The sequence below is a fragment of the Natrix helvetica genome (genome assembly GCF_964273705.1).
Source record: "Natrix helvetica genome assembly, chromosome: 1".
Lineage (NCBI taxonomy): Eukaryota > Metazoa > Chordata > Lepidosauria > Squamata > Natricidae > Natrix > Natrix helvetica.
This window is the reverse complement of record NC_138548.1, coordinates 8316345-8338087: the sequence shown is the minus strand read 5'-3', so window position 1 is coordinate 8338087 and position 21743 is coordinate 8316345. Positions and strand designations below refer to the sequence as shown.

General features: G+C 46.0%; 1 protein-coding gene across 1 annotated transcript in view; it reads left to right on the top strand.

The window, feature by feature from the left end:
* PTPRS (protein tyrosine phosphatase receptor type S) overlaps positions 1-21743 on the top strand; it is a 242388-nt gene that overhangs the window by 117983 nt on the left and 102662 nt on the right. The window contains exon 7 of the mRNA XM_081960707.1: positions 17659-17928. Coding sequence (XP_081816833.1) covers positions 17659-17928 — 270 coding nt within the window. The remainder of the gene's footprint in view (positions 1-17658; positions 17929-21743) is intronic.

Below are 21743 nucleotides of genomic sequence, written 5' to 3'. Positions count from 1 at the left end.
AAATCGCCCCTTCCAGTCACAACTGAGGCAGAGAAACCAATTTCTGAGTGAAGAGGGCAGAATTTATCCCGTCTCTTCTTGAAACGCATCATGGAAGTGATTGATTTTTTAAAAAAGAAGAATTTGAGTTAAATTCCATGCAAAACAAAACTGCTTCGGATAAAACTATTGAAGGCGCCTTTAAGTGGCGTGTGGAGATTTGTAGCATAATTCGTTGTACAGGCTTTAAAATTCTGATTCAACCCAGAGTGTTTGTGGGTTGTGGAGTGGACAAAAAAAAATGTGGATTGCACACTTGAGGCACTACAATTTTGACTTTTGACCATGCCCTGTGGATAACCCTGGATTTAATTATTACAGGAAAATTACTTGCAGAATTCAGAGCAGACCATGTGCTATGTATGTTAACGGAAAAGGATTTTAACAAGGGACTGGTAGAAGAGAAATCTGGTTTTTTCCCCCTGTCCAAAAGAGTTAAAAAGACACAACTGTAAAATGATCTTTACAGAGATCGTTGACTTCCATTTTCAATCATTGATTTCTCCTACAGCGAAGGTAAAAATCAGTTTATAAAAATAATAAAGGCAGGATATACATAAAATCAATCCACGAAAACAAATAAATTAACTGGTCTCAGCCAAGAGATGATTTTGAAGGCCAAAGGGTCATGTTAAGACAAGGGATCCCCAAACTTGGCAACTTTAAGAGTTGTGGACTTCGATTCCCAGAATCCCCCAGCGAGCATGGATTTCATTTTTCCAGCATGGCTGGCTGGGGAGTTCTGGAATTGAAGTTCACATGTCTTAAAGTTGCCAAGATTGGACATCTCTGAGATAGATGATAGATAGATAGATAGGTAGGTAGGTAGGTAGGTAGGTAGGTAGGTAGGTAGGTAGGTAGGTAGATGATAGATAGATAGATAGATAGATAGATAGATGATAGATAGATAGATACATACATACATACATACCTCTGAGATAGATAGATAGATGATAGATAGATAGATAGATGATAGATAGATGATAGATAGATAGATGATTGATTGATTGATTGATTGATTGATAGATAGATAGATAGATAGATAGATAGATAGATAGATAGATAGATAGATAGGAGGGAAGGGAAGGGAAGGGAAGGGAGGAAGGAAGGAGCTGGACAAACCAACACCTTATGTTTTCCTACTGTGCCACATCCCATTTTCTCCTCAGCTGTTATTCCCATTTCTTCAACTTTTAGAACCAAAAACCAAAAGAAAAAATAAAAGAACAATTTAATTTTTTCTAAAATTCTGAAACTGCTGTGTGATTTTTGTTGTCGTTGATATTTGTTTGAGAAATCCAGTGCAACTTTTTCGGAAAAAAAAATCCCCTCTCTCTTTCTTTCTCTCTCTCTCTCTCTCCCTCTCTTTTTCTCTTTGCCTCTCTCGTTCTTCCTCTTTCTTCTTTTGTCTCACCATCTGTCCCTCTCTGAAGATGCAGACAATTCCTTGCTTAGATGCCTGGATGCAGGCATTATAAACACACACACACACACACACACCAACAGCAAAAATATATATACCCATTATCCTGTCCCATATTCTTCCTTTTGTTTACCAAGTCAAAGTGGTTCCTAGAACTACAAAGCTTGTAAACTAAGGATGTCCAACCTTGGTAAATTTAAAACTAGTGGACTTCAACTCCCAGAATTCCCTAGCTAGCCATGCTGGCTAGGGACTTTTGGGAGTTGAAGTCCGCAAGTCTTAAAGTTGCCAAGTTTGGATACCTCCATTCTAAATCTTGACCTTTATCTTAAACCTCAAGACCTTTTAGGAGACATTGCAAAGAATTATTCTTAATACAAGATATCCTTCTTTCTTGGAGAGTATAGCATAAAGGATTATTAAGGCACCAGTGGAGGAAGGCTTATTAAGATTGTGACATTAGGGCAGACTCAAGGAAATATGTGGATAATTGGTTATTTTAATTTTCTGCTGAATAAGTGAGTTGCCATATGAAGTGGTGTGGAGGCCTAGAGATGGAGCTTTCGCTTCACAATCAGGAGGCTGTGAGTTCGATCCTAGGTAGAGGGCAGCTATTTCTCTCTCTGCACAATGAGAATATATCTGCTAAATATATAACTGCATTGGCGACAGGAAGGGCATCTGGCCAGTAAACACTCAGCTCTGTTCAATTGGCCAGACTCCAACCCTCGAGGAATTATGGGGTCGTTAAAAGATTATGATGATGAAGTGAGTTGCCTTATGACTTAATTTAGCAGAGAACAGCCTCAATTTTTGAAGAAAGGCAGCATCATTGGTTTGAAAGAACCTAGAATTCTTTAGAACAGATCGTGGTTAATCATGCTTGGTTGGGATTCCTAATAAGCCAGGTTTCCCATTGTGATTGTAATGTTAACTAAGCTATAGATGAGTCTAGCCCAATCCCATATCCACCTGGAAAAGCTAAGTCCTTTGGTTCCATTTTTGGTGTAGAGAAGTTCACGTAAAGAAAACAGAATTGAAGACTAGGATACTGACTAAAGCAGGAATTGGGCAAATCAGCCGCATACTGCAGATTTTCTGGATGGCAAAATCCAAATATAGGCAGATTTGGTTTAATCCTGGTTTATTTGCCACAAGGCCCTAAACCAAATAAACAGTATTCAGTCCTGGTGTTATGAATGAAGACAGCCCAGTATTTCCATTATATATATATATTTTAAAAAAAATCAGGATAAATGTTCAGTCTGAAATACCTTATTGCCATTCGCAGATTTCCACAAAAATTCAATATCTCCTTTAAAGGCAGATAAATTCACCCATTCACCCTCTTCTACAATAGGACATCAGCGTCCAGAAGAAACCTTGAGGGCATCTAATGATGTTGTCCGCATTACAACACCATTATGGAAATAACTACACCATTATGGAAATAACTTGAATTGCATACAAGTAAGTCCTCAACTTACAATCAGAACTTAGACCAGAATTTGGATGGCTTTAAGACATTAAAATGGGTGGACTTCAATTCCCAGAATTCCCCAGCCAGCAGTGCTTAAAGTCTTAAAAGCCATGGAAATTCTGTGTGGACTTCAATTCCCAACTTTAAAATTCTGGGGATTTCTGGGAGTTGAAGGGAATTTTGGGAGATGAACGTCCAACCCATCTTAAAAGTTGCCAAATATGATTAACCCTGCTCAGAATGAAATCCATTTCCACCCTAGTATTCCTTCTGTTTTCTTTATTGGATCAGTTTTTTTAAAATAAGTTTTTTTAAAAAAGCTTATTTACCTAGTGGCTATTTTGCAGTTCCAAAATCTGAGAAAACCGTTTCCGCCCCCTTCTTCCCTGTCTCATCTAACCCTTGATACTGAGGGAGGTATGTAGATCAGTGGTGGGTTTCAATTTATTTTACTACTGGTTTGCTTTACGTATGCACAGAAGCGTACGGGCAGGTGGGCAGAGCCTCCCGCCACCATCACTACCAGTTTGCCCAATCCAGGACAAATTGGCAGAAAACCACATCCAATGTAGATATTAATAAGCGGTGGGGAAATGGCAGGTCAGTCTTTTCAGATTCGCCTCCATGCGCTACCTATTCTCCAAAGCACCCGAAGGCAATGGATGGAAACTAATCAAGGAGAGAAGCAACCTAGAACTAAGGAGACATTTCCTGACAGTGAGAACAATTAATCAGTGGAACAGAAGTTGCCTCCAGAAGTTGTGAATGCCCCAACACTGGAAGTTTTTTAAGAAGAGATTGGACAACCATTTGCCTGAAATGGTGTAGGGTTTCCTGCTTGAGCAGGGGGTTGGACTAGAAGACCTCCAAGGTCCCTTCCAACTCTGCTATTTGCTTGTTCTGTTAAGATACGTGGGCTTCAACTCCCAGAATTCCTCAGCCAGCTATGCTAGCTGGGGAATTCTGGGAGTTAAAGTCCACAAGTCTTTAAAAGTTGCTAATTTTGGAGAACCCTGATTTAAGGCCCTCACTAAATCCTTTCTAACCTTCTACACACTTGCACCGAGAAAGAGAAAGAAAGAGAGGAGAGGGGGGGGAAATAGTTTCAGGGGTAAGCAGATACCCTCTGCTGCTTTTAAATAAATCCCCTGCTCTCCAATTTCCCCTTTTAAAAAACAAATGGGGGGAAAAAACCGTGAACAAATTAACACTCTGTTTCTGCAGAAGGATTTCTCGCGGGTGTTTTTTTAGGGAATTCTTCCCCCAAATTCCTGAAGGGCAGTCTGCAGGAACACTGTGCTATTGTGATTATTGTTTTTTTTTAAAAAATGAAAACGCCCCCTGTGCCTGCTTATATGTCTTAACGCCTCTTTTGCATTGCTATTTCTGTTTTTTCGTTCTTTTTAATGATTATTATTTTGGGGGTTAGGGCGAGAGGTTTTTAGATTACACCTGGTCGCCTGCCTTTTCAATCCACGTTGCCCCCCCCTCCCCCCCGTCGATGGGCATCTTAATATCCTGGCCTCGGTGGGGCGGCTCGGAATAAAATTGGGTGGGTTTTTTTGCCACCCACCTTGCAAAATAAGCATTTAGAATTTAGATTTTAAATGAACCTGGGTGCACACACACACACACCACATTTCTGTGAAGGTTAAGTTTTTATCAACCTGGGGGAAATAAATTCAATATATATATATATGCTCTGGTTTTGTTGTATTCGGGTCTTTTCCTGTGTAAGGTTGTTCCTTACACGGGAAAAGACCCGAATACAACAAAACCAGCATACCTACACCCCTGAAAATCTACGAAAACAAACATATAATTTCCCCTTGGAAGAATTAAGGAGGAAAATAATAATTCTGAGCCCAGGAATCTGGTGGTAACTCACTTTAAAAATCCCCCTCCCCCATTGAATTGTACCAACACAACGATTCACACAACCTGCCTTATAACAACCCAAGAAGACAGGTGTAATCTAAGTTTCCTCAGAATTATGTTGAGGCTGTACGTTTATCTTGGACCCCTTTTCCTGTCCCCATTTTGGGGCAAGACCCTGTCTTCTCACCAAAATGCCCAAAACTTCTCACCTCATTCAAAAAGTAGCAGCTTGCTGGGTGTCAAAATGTTTTTTTTTTTAATGCCATTTGGTTTCCTTCGATGCTTTCAACCTCACCTCCTTTTCTTCCCACCCTCCCATTCACGATTTAATTTTAATTATTGTTTTAATTAATTTTTTTAAAACACACACACACACACAAAGACCCACCCACCCACAAAAGACAAACCGAATAACTCTGTTCCCTCTTTGCTTGTTGGGTCGAGCAAAATGAATGTCAGATTTCTGGCCTTGCGTTCAGCCACCCTCGCCTGCCCTCACCGTCCTTCCTGCTTTCTAACCATGGCTTATTTCGAAACGTGGATCGGGGTCTGAAGGAACCAAAGTTTTCATAATGGGGGGGGGTCCCCTTGCTTCTGCCCCCCCACCCCACCCCCCACCCGGCATCCTTAATATCCTTCCCTCTCCAACCAGCTGCAAATTCTACCTACCGGCAGTCCTTGACTTACGACCACAATGGAGGCCAGAATTTCTGTCGCCGAGCGAGACGTTGGTTAAGTGAGTTTTGCCCCATTTCACAAACCTTTCGTGCCACGGTCGTTAAGCGAAGCACCGCAGTTGTTCTGTTCGTCACGCGGTGGTGAAGGGAACCTGGCTTCCCTCATCGACTTTGCTAGTCAGAAAATCACCTGGTCATGTGATTCTGGGAACTGTCATAAATATGAGCCGATTGCCAAGATTTTGATCACAACGAGGATGTTGCAACGGTTGTAAGTGCAGAAAATGGACCTCAAGTCACTTTTTTAAAGTGCCGTTTTAACTACAAATGGTCGTAAGTCGAGGACTACCTATATCCGGGGGGTGAGGTGGGGGGGTCATGGAAGAACGTGGTCCTCAGAATTTGTTTTCCAGATCCATCTTGAGATCCCAGGGTTGTAAGGACAAGAGATGATTGGATCCTGGTGCTCCATTCTCCTAAAATCAGGTCTGTCAAAACAAGTTTGCACCCCATCCTGCTTCCTTTGCCCTCTTGAACTTTCTGCTCTTCTAGTAGAGGTCCATCAACACGTAGGACAGCCCTTCTTAGGATCTCCAGAAGAGAAGGATTCTCCTTGATGGAAACAGGCTAGGTGGAACCCCAGATTCATCCTAAAGACCTAAGGATGAAGGTTCAGGTTTCCGGGAAACGTTTCATGACCCAACTAGGTAACATCATCAGTGCTAGAAGGGTGTGGAGTGGAGGAGAAGGAGGAGGACTCTGGGGTCCTTGGTGACCTCTGAATGTGGCTATTTTCTTGCAGACGTTTCATGACCTGACTAGCTAACATCATCAGTGCTAGAAGGGTTGGAGAGCAAACTCTATTCCCTTCTAGCACTGATGACGTTACCTAGTTGGGTCATGAAATGTCTGCAAGAAAACAGCCAAGCTCAGAGAGTTCCAAGGACCCCACAGTCCTTCTCTCCACAAAACCCATTCATTTCTAGCACTGATGATGTTATCTCCTCCTTCTCCTACTCCTCCACTCCACACCCTTCTAGCACTGATGATGACGTTGCCTAGTTGGGTCATGAAACGTCTGCAAAAAACAAACAAACAAACAAACAAGCTCAAAGAGCACCAAGGACCCCTCATTTCAACCTACCAAGCTACCAATATTCTCCTTTACATGGAGATTGCGTGTTCTCCCTTTCCTGCGTCTCCTTATTCCTGGTAATATCTGCTGTAATGCAATCTTGTTGTATAGACAATCCTCAGCTTACGACTCGGTCGCTAACCGAAGGTACTTACCGCCTATATTCGTAGTTCTCAGTGCTCAGGACTGGACTACAATTATGCATTTATGGCCCATTTGGCCTGTCTCACAGCTTTGTCAAAACCCAACATCTGCTTCCAGTTTGTTTATTGATTTAGCACAGGGGTGTCCAAACTTGGGAACTTTAAGACTTGTGGACTTCAACTCCCAGAATGCCCCAGCCAGCCAAAAAGGTCATCCGTCTGGATCTTTGGCGTGACTGACCGGTTTCACAGTCATCACGACTTACAACCGTGATGGGTAGTCTCCATTACGGTCATAAGATGAGGACTCCCTGTAGTTGCAAATCTTAGATTGGCATGTTTCTCTTCCTCTTCTCGCCTCCTCTAAAGCTGATGCTCAAGTGCCAGCTGCAGGGCTGGCCACAGGTAGTTTCAGGTAGTCCTCGACTTGCAACAATTCATTTAGTGACCGTTCGAAGTTACACCATCCCTGAAACAAGTGACTTAAGACCATTTTGTCACACTTACGGCTGTTGCACCATCCCCAGGATCAAAATTCGAACACTTGGCAACCGATTCATATTTATGACGGTTGCCGAGTATTTAAGCGAAGTCCATGGGATTCGCTTAACAACGCGGTTGTTAAGCCAGATTCACTTAACAACGGGGTTACTAACTTAACAGCTGCAGTGATTCGCTTAACAACTGTGGCAAGAAATTTGGCAAAATGGGGCAAAGTACACTTCAAATAACTGCCTCACTTAGCAACATAAATTCGGGGCTCCATTGCAGTCGTAAGTCAAGGACCACCTGAAATGTAAGTGTAAATCAAATTTAGGGTTTAGGATCTGTCCTGATTTCACCTCCTTTTGAGGTGATGGGCCTTTGCTCCATAACAGCTGGATGTGCTTTGATTCTCCAAGGAAAAAGTCACAGAGATTTATCACTTGGTCTGAATTCGGTTGGTTTAAATCAGGGGTGTCCAAACTTGGGAACTTTAAGACTTGTGGACTTCAACTCCCAGAATTCCCCAGCCAGCATGGCTGGCTGGGGAATTCTGGGAGTTGAAGTCCACAAGTTTTAAAGTTCCCAAGTTTGGACACCCCTGGTTTAAATTAAGATTAAATTAAAATCAAATTCATTCAATTAAATTAAGATCGGGGAAACTTAGAAAACACTTGCAAATCTGTGGACCGTATACAGGTAGTCCTCGTCTTAACGACCGCAATTGAAACATCCTTGGCTAAGCAAGACCTTTGTTAAATGAGTTTGACGATTTCTTTTTGTTGCCACGGTTGTTAAGTGAATCGCTGCAGTCGTTATGTGAGCCACACAGTTGTGAAGTGAATCTGACTTCCCCATTCACTTTGCTGGTCTGAAGGGGATCATGTGATCCCTGGGAAACCGTAACCGTCGTAACTCTGCGTCGGTGGCCAATCGTCTGACTTTTGATCACACGATCACAGGGATGGTCATAACGGTGACAAACAGTCCTGTCACTTTCTGTTCTGACCGAGGCTTCCCAAGAGCATGAAGCAAACTCCTGGTCCCGACAAAAACCCCTTTTATTCATTGACTGTGAATTCTTCTCATTCACATCCAGCAAAGTCTTTCAAGGGAGGATTTACAGTCACAGACCTTATCTGGCTTGGAGAGCGGCCAGGTTGATATCTGCAAAACTTGTAAAGGAGTCTCGGAGAGTCATGAACCAATGAAGCGAACTAATTGTCTCCTGCAAACTCCATTCCCCTTTCGCTCCTCTTTCATTTCCTCTGAGAGGGGCCATTCACCATCCACCTCTGGCCTTACTCCCAAGTCAGCCCTTGTTCCTTAGCTGTTCCCTTCTCCTGGCAGATCTGCGCATGCGCACACTGGGAACAGGCTCCAGCTGTTCTTCTGCCTCACTGATGTCTGACTCTGAAGGCAGCTGATAACTGTCAAGACGGCCCTGGACCCCTCTCTGCCTCCGACACAGAGCCCTCATCAGAGCCTTCCCCAGACTCCAGGACTGGCCCATCTTCCTCCCCAACCTCCTCACTCTCCGAATCTGCTGTCCGCTAGCTGCTAGCGGGCCGCAACACTTTATTCAGTGTCGTTGTAACTTCTAACTGTCACTAAATGAACTGTTGTAGTCGAGGACTACCTGTATTAACTCTGCACTGCCTAAACTCCCCTGCGCAGCCCTTGTTCCATGCATTTTAAATAGTTGCCAATTGGGGACTTATTAACGTGATCTTGACATATCAAACATTGCGTTCTGCTAAATGTTACCAGGAATAAGGATTAATGACACCCCCCCCCCCACCGCCCAAGATCAAATTCTGCCTTCAATGAGAAAACCCAACCGGTGATAGACTTAACCGTGGCATTGACATATCGCGCCAAGCCTGGTTAGTTTAAACCTTGGTTTAATGGAGGGGGAGGAATAGGTTCATAACAAATTCTATGGCTCGGTCTATTTGTACAAAGATGTTCAAATGGATTAAATGGGCAATGAGCAAAGCACGTTGGGCAAATCCAAGTTTAGAAGGAAGTCGGGAGACAGGGAGTCCTCGACTTACGACCTGGATGTGTGTGGTCATTAAGTGAGCCGTGCCTGATTTTTTTTTTTTTTGCAGTGGTTATTAAGCACAGTCACTAAGCAAAACTGGCTTCTTCTATTGACTTGTGGGAAGCCCCTGGGAAAATCGTAAACGGCAATCACGTCTCTCTCTTTCTCACACACACTCACACACAATAGTGTAACTGTCGTAAATCCATTGCCGGTTGCCAAACACCCCAATTTTGATTGTGAATGGACCACACGCACGCTTGGCACGGTTTTAAGTGCACGGGCCACTTGTCAAATCCCTTTTTTTTAGCACCATTCTGATTTGAAAACCGTCGTTAAGCCAGCAGTCGTAATTTGAGGACTCCCTTTAAATTACCCTAGGAGAAAGACGACTTCAGACATTTTAAAATAGGACCGGGACAAAGGGAGAGGATGAGATTTTGAGCGTCGGGAAGAGAGAAGAGAGAAGTTTCTTCTTAAAAGCAAAAAACTAAAAAAAGACAGATTTAGTCCGTCTTCGGCCGCCCCTTTCAGTGCAAATTTTAGCACAAACTGCATTCCCCAGCTTTTCGGATGGTTGGATCCTGGACTGTTACTCCCCCTTCCCCCCCCCCCCCACCATGTTCTCCCTCCTTTGTGGGGAAGTGAAAGCAGGCCCCTCCCTTCCTCACCCCCACCCCCCCACTGACAATTGGACTCCCCACTTCAGACTCCGATTCACAGCACTGGCCCATATGAATCATGGTTTGCCACTTTCTTCTTTTGAAGTCTGATTTGAACTTCCTTTCTTCCTATTTTCTTCCCTCCTTTCTTCTCCTTCCTTTCCTCCTTTTCCTCCCTCTTTCCTTCCTTTGTTCCCTGCTTCCCCTTCTTTTCTTCCCTCCTTTCTTCTCCTTCCTTTCCTCCTTTTCCTCCCTCTTTCCTTCCTTTGTTCCCTGCTTCCCCTTCTTTTCTTCCCTCCTTTCTTCTCCTTCCTTTCCTCCTTTTCCTCCCTCTTTCCTTCCTTTGTTCCCTGCTTCCCCTTCTTTTCTTCCCTACTTTCTTCTCCTTCCTTTCCTCCTTTTCCTCCCTCTTTCCTTCCTTTGTTCCCTGCTTCCCCTTCTTTTCTTCCCTCCTTTCTTCTCCTTCCTTTCCTCCTTTTCCTCCCTCTTTCCTTCCTTTGTTCCCTGCTTCCCCTTCTTTTCTTCCCTCCTTTCTTCTCCTTCCTTTCCTCCTTTTCCTCCCTCTTTCCTTCCTTTGTTCCCTGCTTCCCCTTCTTTTCTTCCCTCCTTTCTTCTCCTTCCTTTCCTCCTTTTCCTCCCTCTTTCCTTCCTTTGTTCCCTGCTTCCCCTTCTTTTCTTCCCTCCTTTCTTCTCCTTCCTTTCCTCCTTTTCCTCCCTCTTTCCTTCCTTTGTTCCCTGCTTCCCCTTCTTTTCTTCCCTCCTTTCTTCTCCTTCCTTTCCTCCTTTTCCTCCCTCTTTCCTTCCTTTGTTCCCTGCTTCCCCTTCTTTTCTTCCCTACTTTCTTCTCCTTCCCTTCCCTCCCTCCCTCTCTCCTCTTCCTTTCTTCCCTTTTTCCTTTCCCTTCCTTTGCTCCCTCCTTTCTCTTCCTTCATTTCTTCTGGTTCTCTTTTTTTTGGTCTCTTCCCTCCCCTCCCTCCTTTTACTCCCTCCCTCCCTCTCTTTTCTTCCCTTCTTCTTCTTCTTCCCTCGTACCTTCCCCTTCCTTTGTTCTCTCTTTTCCTTTCTTTCTTTTTTCTCCCTTCCTTCTTTCCCACCATCCTTTTACCCTTGTTTTCCCTTCTCCCTTCCTCCCTCCCTTTTTTTCCCTCCATCCTTCCACCTTTCTCATTTTCCCTTCTCCCTCCCTCCCTCCCTCCCTCCCTTCCTTCTTCATTATGATATTCAGTTTGATTTTGTTGCCTTCTTCTGTTTCCAATAAATACTCAGGTGTTTGCATTTCTACCTGCCTTGTTTTGCCATTTTGATGCCTTTTGCAGAGCTTATCTCTTCAGTTGGATATTTCTCTCTCCCCTTCTCTTCCATCTGCTTTGTCCCCTCTCTGAATTCACTCTCTTTCCTTGTGTGCCTTTTTCAAACTCCTCGTCCTTCAGCAAGTCTTCCGCCAATTTCCTTCCTTTCGGTTTTCCCTTTTCATCTATCATATGGGTGGCACTGTTTTCCTGTGGCTCTATTTTGTATCCTTCCTTCCTTTGTCCTCCTCCTCCTCCTCTTTTTTCCTTCCTCTCTCTTCCTCTCCTTCCTTCCTTGTCCTCCTCCTCTCCTTCCTTCCTTTGTCCTCATCGTCTTCTTCCTTCCTTCCTCTCTCCTCCTCTCTCCCTCTCTCTCTTCCTCTTCCTCTTTCTCTCTCCTTCCTAGAGTTAAATTCAGATGAGAAAAAAAATATCAAATGATTAAGCAAGGTTTCCAGAAGTTGGTGTGATTCTCCATTTCATCCCCCCAGTGACTTTAGAACAGAGGAGAATGCCTTGTTTTTAGTGAGGAATTAACCCCTCTTAGTTCAGTGTTGCCTGCAACAACAGCCCTGCAAGGTAGGCCAGACTAGGAAACCAGTACCATATAGACCAGAGCTACTTTTATTGTAACGGGTGTAATTAAAAGCACTTTGCAACAGGAATGTGCTTCCCCCTCCCATCCTTTAATATTACTTGCATTACTTTCCTGGCTGGGGCTCAAACACCTCTTCTCTAATGTACAAACAGAGCATGGAAACAGAGAGCTGTTTTCCTGCACTGATAATGTTGCCTAGCGTGGTAATGAAACGTCTGCAGGAAAACAGACAAGCTCAAGAGAACAGCACCAAGGTCCCCACACCTCTTAGCTAACCAGGGCTCAGCCACCTCTTATCTAATGTTGCTTTGCTAGCCTCAGTTCCTCCTGATCCTCAAGGTCATTCCTGGCTAGCTTTGCCCAACAAGGAAGGTTAAATCAATGAAATTGGTCCTCCAACTTCTTAATTTATTGACACTCTAGTCGCCCCAAAAAACTTTCTAGCAACGCAGAATGCAGGCCCACCCATTGTCTTCCCTAATAATGCAAACATCGCCCATTGTTTTCCCTAATAATGCAAACATCATCATTGGTTTTTTATTAAATCCTGGTTAGGGGAAAACGTGCTTTGCAAACAGCAATCATTTTAGAACCTGAAATTATCCAGAATTTGGCTGGATTTAAACCAAGGCTTATTTCGAGACAGAACAAGGGACTCTCTTAACCCAGTTCCATCCCAGTAAACCCAGAAGGAGTCAGACGGTAGAAAGAAAAGATAACTAAATGGGTGGATCCCCTATGTCGAAAATGTTCCCAAACCCTCTTTTACGACCAGTAGAGTTAGCCCATCATTTTTGGCGTGCAGTTGTGTGTGTGTGTGTGCGTGCGCGTGCGCGCGTTTGTGTCTGTGCGAAAAATGGATCCACACAAAACAGTGCTTTCTCTCTCTTCCCATCCCGTTCATCCTTCCGGCGAGGTGCATCCGATAGTCTCTGCATGCAAACCCCCATTGTGGTCATTTTGTGTATTTCTCGTCTTCCCCCCCCCCCCCCCCGACCTGTGTCCGTTTCCTTTTTCGTTTCCTCTCCCCACCCCCCACCCCTTTTTTTTTTGGTTTGGATTCTTATGAATTCTCTTTTATTGTTATGGTTATTGTTATGATTATGATTATTATTCTGGCAGGGCTGTGATGTGCCAATGTTAGATCAGCACATTGGATCACATCAGCTAGAAACAGAGTATGCAGCATTTTTAAAAGTGGGTTTCTCCCCGTATCCCTAACCTCTCTGTCTCTCTCTAATTTCCCCCCAGACCCCATTTTCCCCTAACCTCATGGGCGTTTGCTAGCAGCCCAATTAATAACTTCGACTGTTCTACACCTCCTTCTCCTCTCTTTCTCTCTCTCTCTCTCTCTCTCCCTCTTCTTCCTTTTTCTCTCCTCTTCTGCTTCTCCCTTTGCATGACCTCTGAAAGCTGCATCTATCAATGGAATCATGTTAGATTTTTCCAAGAAGCTTCGTTAGGGTGTATATACCCCAAAACCACAAAAATTTGATTAGAGTTTCTCATCTTTTTATCTTTTTTTTCCCTTTCCTTTCCCGTACGCAGCCTTCCTTTTGCAGCTTCTCCTTCTTATTGGGGACGGTGGGTAGGTGGGGTAGGGGAGAGGGCTTTCCCCCTTCTATATGCATTCTCTTCCATTTTTTGGGGGGGGGCTAAATTTGGGGTACCTGTAGAGAGCAAGGCCCTTTAACCCTTGCCTGCTCACCTTGGGGTTTGTTTGTTTTTTGCACCCACAAGCATTTCAGGAAAATAGGAGCACCTAGCTTTAACCATAGCTACAGGTCGTCCTCCTTTAGCAGCTGTCTTGGTTAGTGACCGTTTGCAGCGGTTTTGTTTAGCGACTGAGTTGCTGGTGTCACTAAGTGAGGACAAGCTATAAAGGATTTCAGCCCCTTTTGGTTCCATTTTTTTTTTTTGCATCTGGTCACAAGGCCAGGAGAATTAAAAAAAAACAACAAGCTAGGCTGGCTGTGAGAGACTACAGGTAGTCCTCGGCTTATGACCACAAGCAAGGTGGTTGATAAGTGAGTCATGCCTGATTTTTAGGAGCTTCCCCCCCCATGGTTGTTAAGTGAATCCATGGAGTCATTAAGCGGATCATTTAATATTAAGCTGGATGGTTAGGCAAATCCAGCTTTTCCCACTGACTTTACTTGCTAGTTAGGAAGGTCACAAATGGTGATCAGGGGACCCCCAAAATGGTGCAACCATCGTAAATACATACCGGTGGCCGAGCCCCTGGAATTTTGATCACATGACCATGGGAAATGCTACGATAGTTGTAAGTGTGAGGACCAGCCACAAGTCACTTTCCCCAGTGTCGCTGTAACTTCAAACAGCAGCTAAATGCTGTCAGTCGAGGGCTCCGTGCCTAACCCTCAGGAGGGACTGCATATCCAGATGTGAAGCACAACTGTCTTATCATCCCGTCCCAAATAATGTCCCAAAGGTGCTTTTTCAAGAGGCAACTGGACTTTCTGGTTTTTTTTTTTCTTTGAAGACGCTTCACTTCTCATCCAAGAAGCTTCTTCAGTTCTAGCTGGTGGGGAATGGCAGGATTTATACTCCTTGCACACAGCTGGTCATTTGCATCCTTTTTAGAGCAGGGGTCCTCAAACTACGGCCCGCGGGCCAGATACGTCATTAATCCGACCCGTGCAGGACCATGAGGCTGCCCCGCCCACATCGCCCCGCCAGCCCCCACCTACCTTATGGAGGCCAAAAATGGGGCCGTTTTTGGCCCTCCGGGGTCTCTGCATGTCCCATTTTTGGCCTCCCTGGCCTCCAAAGAGAGAGGGAGGGAGGGAGGGAGACACAGACACACACACACATTCCCTCATACACACCCCAAGACAGCCACATCCCTTCACTAACCTGCTTTCCGCCCTCAGGAACAAAACAAATTAAAGTTTGTGTGTATTGTTTGGACTGCTAAATTGGCCAAGCCCACCCAGTCACACGACCACCTGGCCACACCCACCCAGTCACACGACCACCTGGCCACACCCACCCAGACACACGACCACCTGGCCACACCCACCCAGTCACACGACCACCTGGCCACACCCACCCAGTCACACAACCACCTGGCCACACCCACCCAGTCACACAACCACCTGGCCACACCCACGCAGCTGGTCCACCACCGCCCGCCCAACAGTCTATGAGACCATGAATTGGCCCCCTGTTGAACAAGTTTGAGGACCCCTGTTTTAGAGGGTCATTGGGGCCACTTGGAGGTTTGTCTGTGTCCTCGGGGTCTCCTGAGTGCAAATGGGTGTGGACTGCGGAGCCTTCTTGGAACTGTTGAAAGGACCGTGTTGTAGACTGGAGAGAGACGATGGGCCTTCATCAAATCTCAACAAAGACCCAACAGGAGCTTCTCCATAACAGACAACAAAGAGAACAATAAACGAAGCAATGTTGTCATTCCATATGCTGCAGGAATATCGGAAAAGCTCAGGAGGATCTTCAGCCAACGCAACATAGGTGGGCACCTTTCAAACCCAAGAATGCACTCAGGCAGAAGCTTGTCCACCCCGAGGATAAAACACCCAGACACAAACGGAGCAACGTGGTACATGCAGTACAAAGCAGTGAGCCACCTGCAGCTCTGTACGTTGGGGAAACAAAACAGCCACTTCGCAAACGCATGGCACGACGTAGGAGAACAAACCCATCAGGACAATTCAGCCGTCCACCTACACTTAAAGGACAAAGGCCGCTCTTTTGAAGACATTTTAGATAGAGAGGACCACTGCCTTGAAAGAGGGGTCAAAGAAGCCATCTATATCAAAATTTCAAAGGGGTGGGGTGGGTTGGTGGAATAGGACACCATCTATCTCCAGTCTACAACACAGTCCTTTCAGCAGTTCCAGGAAGGTGCCACACCCATTTGCACCACTCAGGCGACCCTGAGGACACCGATAAACCTCCAAGCGGCCTCAACGGCTTTCAAAAAAGGATGCAAAGGACCAGCTGTCTGCAAGGAGCATAAATCCTTCCGTTCCTCACCATTCAGTCAGAGCTGAAGAAGCTTCTTGGACGAGAAGCGAAACGTTTTCAAGGAAAAACCAAGAAAGAAAGTCCACTTGCCTCTTGGGGGGAAAAAAAGCACTTTGGGACAGTCATGACCTGGGTGGCTGAGAATATCCATAGACATTTCCTCAAATAATGGCCATCTAAACCAACAGGATATTTGGTTTCGGAAGTTTTCTTTCCCAAATTTTTTCAGGTGTACAAATGTGAATTTCTCAAAACAACGCAAAAATGAAGCTCAAAATTTCTGCTGCTGAGCAAAACCGTTCTCAAGTGAGTTTTGCCCCGTTTTACGATCTTCCTTGCCACCCTTGCTAAGTGAATCACTGCAGTTATTAGGTTGTTGTTAAGTGAATCTGGTTTCTTTGCTTGTCGGAAATCAGTTCCCAAGCATCCGAATTTTGATTGCATGACCATGGGCAGGGGTCAGCAACCTTAAACACTCAAAGAGCCACAAAGGTCCTAACCGGAAGCCCCCCGTTCAATTCTGGAGCCGACCGGAAGTCCGGTTCCCCCACCATAGAGTCTCCTCCTAGTGGGGCGTCCTTTCTCCTCTACCTGTCCTAACTGAAAGCCCTATCAATTGTGGAGCCAACCGGAAGTCCGGTTCCCCCACCATAGAGTCTCCTCCTAGTGGGGCGTCCTTTCTCCTCTACCTGTCCTAACCGAAAGCCCTATCAATTGTGGAGCCAACCGGAAGTCCGGTTCCCCCACCATAGAGTCTCCTCCTAGTGGGGCGTCCTTTCTCCTCTACCTGTCCTAACCGAAAGCCCTATCAATTGTGGAACCGACCAGCGAGAGGGAGCCGCAGCAGAGGGATAAAAGAGCCACATGTGGCTCCAGAGCCACAGGTTGCTGATCCCTGACCATGGGGATGCTGCAACGGCCGTAAGAGTGAGAACCGTTTAGAAGTCACTGTCTTCAGTGCCGTTGTAACATAGAACGGTCCCTAAAAACATAGTTGTTAAGTTGAGGACTACCTTTAAGAAACCATTCCCCTCGTCTTCCATTTTTTTATTTAGGAGGTAGGCTTTGATGGAGCCTCCCCCTCCCCCCCCCATTATTTATACAGGGTTTTTTTTTTTCTGTTCCCCCAAACCAGGTCGTAGATTTTAAAGGGAATGCAGAACAAAGTCCACTTTTTCTTATTGGTGGCCATGTCCTCGGGGTTGGAGTGGCGGGACATGGATAACAACCCCCCCCCAAATGCCAAGACATAGGAGGGACCCCCCGTCCGGACGTGTTTGAGCCCTCTCTTTGCTTTTTCCAAAGATGAGAAATTGCTAATAAATTTTTGTGTCTATATTTGTGCTGTGATGACAGGTCTCAACCCGATCATTGGAACTTCTGTTGATATGAAATATTGCTTTGATGTCTTATAAATTCTATATATATCTATATATATCGTTTGTGAAAGTAAATTCTTTTCGAAGTTCTGTTTATTTCCCCCTTTCCCTCCCCCTCCCCCCCCTCCCCGCCCTTCCTTTCTTGATTTGTTTCTTTGGCATTCCGACAAGTTTTTTTTTTTTTAATTTCAGCCTTTTTTAATTTTGAAAATGAAGGAACTGCAAGTAATTCGAGCCCCGCCCCCTCCCCACCTGTATTTAAATTCTCTTCTGCTCTTTTTTCCCCTTTCCCGTCCTTTATCTTTTATTTTTCTTCTCTTCTCTCTTTTTTCTCCTCCTTTGTTTTTTATTTGTTTCCTTTGTTCTTTTTTTTTCTTTCCCGTTTTGTTTTGTTACCGCTGTGCATTTCGTCCGCAGTGCGACGCGTGGCTCCTCGGTTCTCCATCCCGCCCACCAGCCACGAGATCATGCCGGGCGGGAATGTGAACATCACCTGCGTGGCGGTGGGCTCCCCGATGCCGTACGTCAAGTGGATGCAAGGGGCCGAAGACTTGACGCCGGAAGACGACATGCCGGTGGGACGCAACGTCCTTGAGCTGACCGACGTGAAAGACTCCGCGAACTATACATGCGTCGCCATGTCAAGTCTGGGCGTGATTGAAGCCGTGGCCCAGATCACCGTCAAATGTAAGTGTGCACCATTCCTTGATCGGGTTTGCTCTCCGACTGGCTGATTTTGATCCTGGTGATCTTCGTTCTTGATTCCTCCCAATGGCGGAGCTGAGCTTGAACAACAGCCGTTTTCCACCACATGACAACTCCCAGGCATCTGGGGAGTTTCATTGGACAAAACTGCTGGGTTGAAAATGTCGTTTCCGACCAAAAAGGGATGTTGGTTAGGTGAGCCAATCTCTCCCTAACCTAGATCCCCCGCGTCTTCCTGTTGCATGGTGGCCATTTCCTTCCCCTTTCATCTGCTTTGACTCCCATCTTGTCTCTTCTGTCGATCGGCAGAACTGAATGCGTTGATTTTGCAAGTTGGAATCCTGTTGGTTTAGGATTCCGGGGATAGATAATCGAATGCCTTCCCCGTGTTTGGGACTGCAATGTTGATCACGCCTTGCCTTTGGCTATGTGGATTGGAGCTCGCGGACGTTCTGCAGGTAGTCCTCGACTTACGGCTGCAGTTGGGCCCAGCATTTCTGGGGATAAGCAAGGCGGTTTTTAAGCCTTGGAGCTGTGGTGGCGCAGTGGCTAGAATGCAGTATTGCAGGCTAATTCTGCCAGTAGTTCGATCCTGACCGGCTCGAGGTTGACTCAGCCTTCCGTCCTTCCGAGGTTGGTAAAATGAGGACCCAGATTGTTGGGGGCAAAAGGCTGGCTCTGCTTAGAGAGGGCTGTAAAAGCACTGTGAAGCGGTATATAAGTCTAAGTGCTATTGCTGAGCCATGCCCGATTTTACGAACTTTTTTGCCGCGTTGCTGCAGTTGTTAAGTGAATCCTGCGGTCGCGAAGCAAATCTGGCTTTCCCCGGTTGACTTCGCTTGTTGGAAAAGTTCCAAACAGCAAGCACATCACCCCAGGGTGCTACAGCCGTCGTGAATACATGCCGGTTGCCAAGCGCCTGGATTATGATTGCGTAACCATGGGGATGGTTCAACGGTTGTACTGTAAGTGAAAGGAGCGAGGGTAAGCCCCATATTTCCAGCGCCGTTGTAACGTCCAATGGTCGCTAAATGAATGGTTGTAAATCGAGGACTACCTGTCGTCCAATATATCTCAAATGCATCCTGTCGTCTGCCTCTGCATTTTCCTGGGGGATTGTGAATTCTGGCTCACTTCCTACATGGGGGAAACAGAGTTATGCACGAGAAGAGCATTGTTGCATGATGTGACATCTACCTGTTGCATGTGTTCCAGAATTGCCCTCAAAGGCTCCTTGGGTGGGTGGGGGCCTTGCATGATGTCCCCTCCTGCAGCCATGCTGTTTGCAAAAAAGGTCCAGACGCAACCACAGTCTGTCTCATTTGCTTCGTGCCTTCATATCCTCAAGACGCATGCCTGCCTCCCGTGTACTTTTGCGTAGGTTTGTGGCCAGTTTGTGGGCTCTTCAGGCATGCTACCATGGTGCGGCCTTTGGGGAGGTTGCATTAGAAGACCTCCAAGGTCCTGTCCACCTGGGTAATGTGAGCGTGAGAAAGCATTTGACAGAGTAAATGAGCAACGGGCGTCTCGTCTGCCCTGGTGCAGGAAAGAGTCTGGGTGTATTTGTGTGTTGACTTGAAGGAAACCAGAGGTGTGCTATATTAACATCTGTATTTCTGGAACGGCCCAAGAGAAAAAACAAAAGGAATATTGGCCAAGATGATCCAGCATTAGTTAACAATCTAGAACTGTCTTTCTCAACCCTGGCGCACTTTAAGATGGGTGGACTGCAGCTCCCAGAATTCCCCAGCCAGCAAAGCGGCAATCCAACCCATCTTAAAGTGCCCAAGGTTGAAAAATACTGTTCTAGAACATCACGGATGCTTGCAAAATGTTTGAAAGCAGATGTTTCATTTATTGCCCCAACTGCAAGAGGCAGCAAAAACAAAGGAATAAAGATTACACAGGAAATCCTTGGTTTACGACCGGTGACTTAGTTTAGCGGCCGTTCGAAGTTACGCCAGACCTACCTTGGGGATTCCTTACCACCTGCTCCCAAAATTCCAACCATCCGACCCTTCGTAGCTGCCTTCATGGCCCTTTGAAGCATCCCGTGCCCCTGCCTTTTGCACCCAGCTTGCCAAATATCGTTCATTCCGGCTTTTGGCAAAACCGAGCTCACAGCGAACCCTGGATTCGTTTAACAACGGCAGCGTTTGTATAACGACCCTGGTGGTCGCTTTAGCACCATGGCACTGTCTGTTTCACGATTGTCATACACAAGAAAAGGTTGTAATAACGACTCTCGGGACTTGCGACTGTGATGTGTAAGGTATATTGCAGTCGTACGTCGAGGACTACCCATAGGGATAGGAAATCAATAGAATTTGGCAGTGGGGTGAATGGTTGATGGAAGGGAAAGAGTCATTTAAAGCAGGGGTCCCCAAGCCCCAGTCATTGAACCATCATTGGTCCATGGCATGCCAGAAACCGGGACACACAAACAAGCAAAGACCCATCCATGGGATGCAGGAAACATGCAAAACCATGCTTCCTCCGGTCCACGAATAACCTTCGCTCCCTGATACCCAAAACGTTGAGGGCCACTGAGTTAAGGCTCCAGAGTTGGTCCATTACCGACATAAATCATTGCAGTTGTTAAGTAAGACACCCAAGTGATCCCTTTGCTTAACGACTGTTGTCCTGGCCCTCCCAGATGCAATCGTTAAGTGACTGCCTAAGTTACTAAACAAATAAAGACAGTCCTCGGGCTTACGAACACAACTGAGCCCAAAATTTATGTGGCTAAGCGAGACGGTTGCGAACTGAGTTTTGCCCCATTTTGCATCCTTTCTTGGCACCTTTGTTAAGTGAATCGCTGCAGTTACTAAGTTAGTAACATGGTGGTTAAGTAGATCTGGCTTCCCCGTTGACTTTGCTTGCCAGAAGGTCACAAAAGGGGATCACATCATTGGTTCAGTTAGTAACATGCTTGGCCAACGGTTCATATTCAAGATGGTTGCAGTGTCCTGGGGGTCATGGGATCCCCTTTTGTGATCCCATGACCCCAGGACACTGCAACCATCTGAAATATGAACCAGTGGCCAAGCATGTTGCTAACATAGCCACTGCAGTGACTCACTTAAGAACTGTGGCCAGAAAGGTGGGGCAAAACTCACTTAACAAATAGCTTGCTCGGCCATATAAATTTTGCCACAATTGTGGTTGTAAATCAAGGGTTACCAGTGGTGGGTTGCAGACGGTACGCCCCGGTATGGGCATACCAGTGCCTGCCCGGAGCACCGGGTACTGTTCCGGTACGGTGCTCCGGAGGGCCCATCCGCCTGCTCGTCGTCCTTACCTGTGTTTAAACTCTTTGGCGCTTCCGCGCACGGCATGTACAGCACCTGCGCAATGCTCCGCCAAGCAGTTGGAGCATCGCGGAGGCTCGCAGAGGCATCACTGGAGTGTAGAATGCACACATTGTGTGTGTTCATGTGGAGGACGGCGGGGCCCGTTGCAACCGTACCGGTTACAACGGGATCCGGAACCCACCACTGAAGCATACAGCCATTTTTTGGCTTCCGGACACACATTACTGATGCCAATTACTGAGCTGAACATTTTCTGTCATGAGTGGCGCAGTGGTTAAAATGCAGTACTGCAGGCTACTTCTGCTGACTGCCTGTTCCTGGCATTTTGGTAGTTCGATTCTCACCAGGCTCGAGTTTGACTTAGCCTCCCATCCTTCCGAGGTGGGTAAAACGAGGACCCAGATTGTTGGGGGGCCAGAGGCTGACTCTACAAACCAGTTAGGGAGGGCGGTGAAGCACTGCTAAGCGGTATATAAGCCTTAC